The sequence below is a fragment of the Oncorhynchus masou genome, chromosome 21, assembly GCF_036934945.1.
Source record: "Oncorhynchus masou masou isolate Uvic2021 chromosome 21, UVic_Omas_1.1, whole genome shotgun sequence".
In the NCBI taxonomy this organism is placed as follows: domain Eukaryota; kingdom Metazoa; phylum Chordata; class Actinopteri; order Salmoniformes; family Salmonidae; genus Oncorhynchus; species Oncorhynchus masou.
The window spans coordinates 33871531-33878444 of record NC_088232.1 but is presented as its reverse complement, the minus strand read 5'-3'; the positions used below and the strand labels follow the sequence as shown (position 1 = coordinate 33878444).

Sequence of the window (6914 nt, the reverse complement as noted above, 5' to 3'; positions counted from 1 at the left end):
AAGGACACTGCTTAAGCATCTAGTGTCATGCCGTGGGTGTAGCTGGTGCATGAAGTCAGGTGCAGGAGAACAGAGATGAGTGAACAACGCACTTTACTTAAGAAAATAGCACATGTGACAGTACCATTGTGCGAAACAATAACGGTTGCCACAAAACACGGGTGAAAACAGCACCCGGACAAAACCAGCCGGAAACGTACCGACCTAAATAAATAACAATCACACACAAAGACATGGGGTAAACAGGGGGTTAAATACATGACCAGTAATTGGGAAATGAAAACCAGGTGTGTGTGAAAACGAGACAAAACAAATGGACAATGAAAAATGTATCAGCAATGGCTGGAAGACCGGCGACGTCGACTGCCAAACACCGCCCGAACAAGGAGAGGCATCGACTTCGGCAGAAGTCGTGACATCTAGTCCCAAGAAAAGGAAGCTATCTAGAGAGAACAGTGTTGTGGAGAAGACTGGAAAGATGAAGACAAATTGCAGAGCCGGTCAGAATTCTCAATCAAATAAGTAATTGATTTCAAATGCCAGATATTCTGTTGTATATAAAACATTAAGGATATTTTATTTTCAGTTTGTCCATAAAAGCGCTGGAGCCATAACATGTGTCTGAGTGATGCCGAGATGGTCATTGTCATTGGAGGAGCGTATGACCAAACCCGCTGTGAGGACTCCCTATGGAAAATGGAAATATGTGAGATGAGTCGACTGTTTACTAATATTGATAACTTGTGTAAAACAACTGGGAGAGATTTTGTCCTGTGCCATCTTATTAAAATGCCCTAGTTTTGTCCTGTGCCATCCAAGCTGCTGTCCTGGAGACAAGGCCAACAGTAACGCTCTGAACATTTTTAACCCAGATTTTGAGCTCTGGTACCAACTCATTGTGGAGGGATCTGACCTCTACCTAGGATTGTGTCAATGTTCCTTGATTATATTTCTGTAGAGGCATTGGGCTATTACAATACTTTGCTTAATGTATTTAACCATTACAGGACGACAGTGTTTATTTAATAAACACATTTTATGTTTACATAAAACAGGCTCTAAACAGTTGTTTTTTGTCCAACCGGCTGCTCATTTTTGGGGCAGGAAGACTACAATCTACCTGAACAACCTTAACATTTTTCATCTTGGTAAGGCTGTGACAAAGAGTGGTGATTTGGATTACGCTACACAAAGCTAGTTACAACTTAATCTTCAAATGCAATTTTCTTTATTTTAGCAAAAGGCTTTATGGAGTACACAGCTGTGAAATATGAGATCATGCCATCACTGCCTCGAGGGTGAGAACATATTTATTCAACCTTGTAATATGAAAACGCAATGCCTATCTGATTTTTTTCATCTTTTGGATATCTAGGACATCAAAAAGTACTTGCTATGATGAAAAACAATTTCTAAATTGCCACACAGACCAATATTGTGACTATTATTTTTCAAATGACTGATATAATTCTATGCCATTTGTTAATCTTATATTTATTACTGTAATCCACACAATGATGTATGGATTGATGTAGAAATGCCTTTTTACTTTGATAACGTAGGCCCTATCTCGTCTGTGTGATCAGATATCATGCAGCACTGCCAGTATCAGACAACAGGATGCTGGTCAGTGGAGGTTGTAGTGCTATTGTTGCCTTGCAGGACATCCATATCTTCAACGTGGGTGAGTACACCCTCAACCAGCCTTATCTTGTTTTCCAGAAAGTTAAAATGGTAATCCAGCATCATTCATTTTCAAATTCTATGAATAAAAATACTCTGTTTTAGGTTATTTTCAGACACCAGTATGTGGAGTTCAGTGGTATCCCCTCTGCTCTGCGCCAAGCCTCGTGTCAGACACAGCATGAACCACCTGGGAGGTTCTGTCCTCCCAGGCACTGTCAAACAGAAGCAGGGCGAGCATACCAACACCCACAGCACTCTGCTGGTGTTTGGGGGCTCAGACTGCGCCGAGATCTTCTTCAATGACCCAGCGAAGTGCACAGTGGAGATCCCTGGAGATAAGAGACTGGACCTTAAGGAGAGACTATAACAGCCTTATGGGGAATAAGGGGGAAAAATCTGACTTTATATCCATGTCTGGCTTACAAATTCTGAATAATATGAGTGAATGTATCATGGGCAGAACTAATACAGGGACTGTTGAGTCCTTTTTATTTGCTCTTCTGTGTAATGGCTCTGTTACATTAGGCTTGGATGTAATTAAATCTTCAGTAACAGTTTTATTGTGGCCACTGAAGGCTGTAGTCTAGCCTGATTTGCTCTTTTCTGGAGGGGGATGTTGATTGTCAGTTATGGTGCAAGTTATGCCTTTTTAATCACACTGTTGTCAGGTGTCTGACATTACATTATGGGTTGTTAACTTTTTTATATTGATTTTTAAGTGCTATTCTCCCCATCTGAGAAATGGTATAGGCACCAGATCTAACAAACAACATCTCTTCTGTGTTCTAGATATTTTCTCACCAATGTGTGTTGAAAGAAAATAACTTTCTATTTAATTTACATTTTTTAAGCATGGGTTAATTAACTGCTGCATGATATTAGTTGAACTTCAGCTATTTTACTAAACCAATTATTAAATAAAGAGCAGACAGCCATTTCCACTTCCCTCATGTGTATACCAGTGGGCTGGTATTGGGCACTTTCATGTTGTCTATTGTATTTATCTTCACAAATCCACTATGTTCCAATGTCATGTTGAGCATATGTCAAGATGGGGGAACGTGCTGTATCAGAGGTTAAAATGTACATATTCAAACTCACCTTCTCATCATACAAGTAATACATGGTCTTAACTCAAACATGTTTTATTCTAATCTTATTTCAAGTCACGAGATCGAAACCAAATGATTCATATCAAATATTTTTATTGAAGTATTCGATCATGATGGGACTACTGGCTCTTGTAGATGTCAGAGGGGTTCTCATGTACATATGTCAGCAGGTGTGTCTGGTTGGCAAGATGGATGACTCACTTTGAAAGCATCTACCTTCATTAAGGTTTGGTTTAGCCTTTTGATAGTTGGGAACTGATCAACGTCCACTTTGAACCTGTTTGGCAAATGTAAAAAGTCTCTTCATTTGGGTTGTATGTTCAGTGTAAAATTTGTCTCATGCTGTGGTGTTTTTCTGTTCCAGTTCTGACTGAATGATGGAGAGTGCCTTACCGTTCAGCATTATAGACTTGAGGGACGAGACAGATGTCTGCCATGGAGATCTAAGAGGTAAACATTATCAATAATTCCTCAACTTAAAGTGAGGTCTACTGTAGAACAACGTCACACATCCATACTGACTTTACACACATTCACATACAATCATCATATACAGTGCCTTCAGAAAGTATTCACACCCCTTGACTTTTTACACATATTTTGTTATTAGACTGAATTTAAAATGGATTAAATTGAGATTGTGTCACTGGCCTACACACAATACCCCATAATATAAAGTGGAATTATGTTTTTAGACATTTTTAAAAATTCATTAAAAGATTTAAATGTCTAGTCAATAAGTATTCAACCCCTTTGTTATGGCAAGCCTAAATAAGTTCAGGAGTAAACAATGACTATCCCTTTGAGCATGGTGAAGTTATTAATGACACTTTGGATGGTGTATCAATACACAAAGTCACTACACAGACACAGGTGTGTTTCCTAACTCAGTTGCTGGAGAGGAAGAAAACCGCTCAGGGATTTCACCATGAGGCCATTGGTGATTTTAAAACAGTTCCAGAGTTTAATGGCTGTGATGGGAGAACTGAGGATGGATCAACAACATTCTAGTTACTCCACAATACTAAGTGAAAAGTAAGCCTGTACAGAATAAAAAATATTCCAAAACATGCATCCTGTTTACAAAAAGGCACTAAAAGTAAAACTGCAAAAAAATGTACTAAATACAAAGAGTTATGTTTGGGGCAAATACAACAACACACCCCTCTTCATATTTCAACCATGGAGTTGGCTGCATCATGTTATGGGTATGCTTGTCATCGGCAAGGACAAGGGAGTTTTTTAGGATAAAAAAAACAGAATAGAGTTAAGCACAGGCAAAATCCCTGAGGGAAACCTGGTTGAGTCTGCTTTCCAACAGACGCTGGTAGACAAATTCGCCTTTCAGCAGAACAATAACCTAAAACACAAAGCCAAATATACACTGGAGTTGCTTACTAAGACGACATTGAATGTTCCTGAGTTGCCTAGTTACAGTTTTGACTTAAAATCGGCTTGAACATCTATGGCAAGACTTAAAAATGGCTATCTAGCAATGATCAAGAACCAACTTTACAAAGCTTGAAGAATAAAAAAAATAAAATGTACAAATATTGTACAATCCAGGTTCGCAAAGCTCTTGGACTTAACCAGAAAGACTCACAGCTGTAATCGCTGCCAAAAGTGATTCTAACATGTATTGACTTAAGTAAATTAGATATTTCTGTATTTCATTTTCAATACATTTTCTAAAATGTCTAATCATTTTCATTGTCATTATTGGGTATTGTGTGTACGTGAGAAAAATATCTACCTAATCCATTTTGAATTCAGGCTGTAACAACAAAATGTGAAATAAGTCAAGGGGGTATGAATACTTTCTGAAGGCACTGTATGCTGCTGCTACTCTTGTTTATCATAAGTCACCTTACTCCTATCACTCCAGTATCCCCTGCACATTCTAAATATGGTATTGGCACTGACCCTGTATTTAGCTTACTTTCTTGTGTTCTTATTTCTATTTCTCATGTGTTTTTGTACTACTGATATTGATTACTGCATTGTTGGGAATGAGCAAGCAAGAAAGGCATTTCACTCTACTAGTGTGTGTGTGTGTGAAAATAAAAAAACCTAACTTGAGATACTTAGCTTAACACTGCCACTGTGTTTTTATGTGATGAACGAGTGTCCTCTCACCTCATCCCCTACGCAGTACTTGCTTGCCGTCTCTTTCAGAATGGGCTCCAAGGCTGAGGAGAAACACACAGTGACATGGAGTCAGGCCTGTAATGGCTGTCTGGAGATGAGCTGTAGTGGCATGTTGAACGTAAGGCTATTTTAGCCACCTTCAAAACCTCTTTGGATGAAATGCTGCGCCCACTGCAACTTCTCTGCTCCAATCTTCTGTAGCACATACAAATTCTGGAATAGAAAATGATCAGACATGACTGAGTACCTCTACAGTCATCACCATCATAATTGTTGCAATGGTCATTCAAACATGATGTCAGCATGTCTGAGGTTCTGCCATTGGATTTTGCTTTCCTTCCATACAGTAAACCTAGTTTGTTTTGCAAACAAGGTCAGAGATCTGGAGTGGACTGGTGTGCTTTCAATTTGTTGTATTCCTTTCTCTCGTTTGCCCACATTCTTTGTGCTGTAATACCCTCACCTGCACAGGCTGGATCCCGGAGGCGATGAGGTCAGAGATCATGCGCACCTGGGCACGCTTCTTTGGGTCTGCAGGGAGAAGCCTGGGTCCTGGTCTGGTCTCCTCAATGTACTGGATCACTGCCAGCTGAGTGTGAGTGGATAGGTCTTATCATTATTGTCAGTAGTCAATGTATATTTTGGGAATATGGAGCTAGATTTGAGGTTCTTTTGACTTTTATCAGTATCTCAGAAGTACATAACTGTTAACAGTGACAAACCAATAACAATATTGGACTCACCGACTGTGACAGGGTGATGCCATCAATTTGAACAGCAGGCACTTGTTGCATAGGGTTTAATGCCTTGTATTGGTCTGTAAGCTAAAATATACAATAGGTACAGTGTGAGGACATATATCTAATATACCATTATAGAGGTTAATTACCTCTACCTGATGAAAAAGCATGATGTATGAGGAAGTTACCTGCTGACCCCCATCTTTGATAAGATTGACTGGGACTTGGTCAAATTCAATACCTTTCAGAGCAAAAGCTGGAAAAAGCAAAGTAGGTTATTTCTTTCCAGGGTCAAAGTCAGACAATGTTCTAATGCTGTAAAGTAGGCAGAGACGTAGAAGACTACATAGGAACTTACCAATTCGAACCCTCCAAGAACATGAACTCCTGAAATATCCATGAAGAATGGGCTAAAAGGGAGAAAAATAAATCAGTTCACGTGATAACAATACAATATTATCATATCTTACTTAACTTTGTTCATTGATTCACCTTTGTTTGAGTTGCCATAGTATTCAGACAGATCTGGCGTTCAACGACAGCAAGTTCCTACTGCTAATAAAAAAAAGCTCAGTTTCTAGCGGCCAATAGAATGCTTTCCCAAATACCCCTCCTCCTTTTTCTGGTCTATGACTAAGCACTCTCGCAGTAACTTTCTGCAAATTATTCCACATTTTAGTATCGCACACGTGTCTACTTGTTGCAAGCAAGAATTGGTAGAATAGGCATACCTTTTTGAGGCATGCAAGTGAGAGCCGCATTGCAGGTTATAAGTAGGCTAGAGACAATAAGCTATTACTGTTGTGCAAATAAACTACTTTGACTATGACATGTCACAGAATCTACTCTGATTCTTCGATCACGGCTGGCAGTTATGCGATTTTGCCTATGCGCAATGATACAAACTGGCAATCGTTTCCTGTATCACGCGTATTATAAATTCCACCGTGTTTCATAAATGTAGCGCCAACTCATTGTAACAATGTAGCTATATTATAAAATGGGGTGATAAAGTCTGTGACAGACATTACGTAAATGAACCAGTTGAGTTGTCAAAAAGACTGATCCGCGTTGTATCCAATGAAATACTTGCGTTGAGATCGTTTTTTCTAATAAAGGCGGTTTATCTTTAATTGTACATAGATATTGGCTAATACCATTGTAGTTTCAGCCAGTAATATGTATATTTTTGTGAGCGGTCATATTCTAAGCCAATAACTGACCAGAT

The 6914-nt window shown here is 39.1% G+C and overlaps 1 protein-coding gene and 1 pseudogene across 2 annotated transcripts; one reads left to right on the top strand and one right to left on the bottom strand.

The window, feature by feature from the left end:
- Positions 1-615: 615 nt before the first annotated feature.
- Positions 616-2806, top strand: LOC135507494 (uncharacterized; annotated as a pseudogene).
- A 68-nt stretch (positions 2807-2874) lies between these two features.
- gstz1 (glutathione S-transferase zeta 1) lies at positions 2875-6674 on the bottom strand. 2 transcript variants are annotated; one of them, XM_064928237.1, is made up of 10 exons: positions 6418-6672; positions 6179-6241; positions 6045-6096; positions 5875-5942; positions 5690-5770; positions 5410-5535; positions 5084-5159; positions 4935-4987; positions 3192-3241; positions 2875-3075 (listed from the first exon to the last, which is right to left on the bottom strand). In XM_064928237.1, exons 2-10 carry the CDS (start codon positions 6194-6196, stop codon positions 2949-2951), a joined length of 651 nt encoding a protein of 216 aa, XP_064784309.1. In that variant the 5' UTR covers positions 6197-6241; positions 6418-6672; the 3' UTR covers positions 2875-2948. The 2 variants fall into 2 exon arrangements, with proteins under 2 accessions (XP_064784309.1, XP_064784308.1); XM_064928236.1 differs by lacking the exon at positions 6179-6241 and having other exon boundaries at positions 6418-6674.
- Positions 6675-6914: the final 240 nt, after the last annotated feature.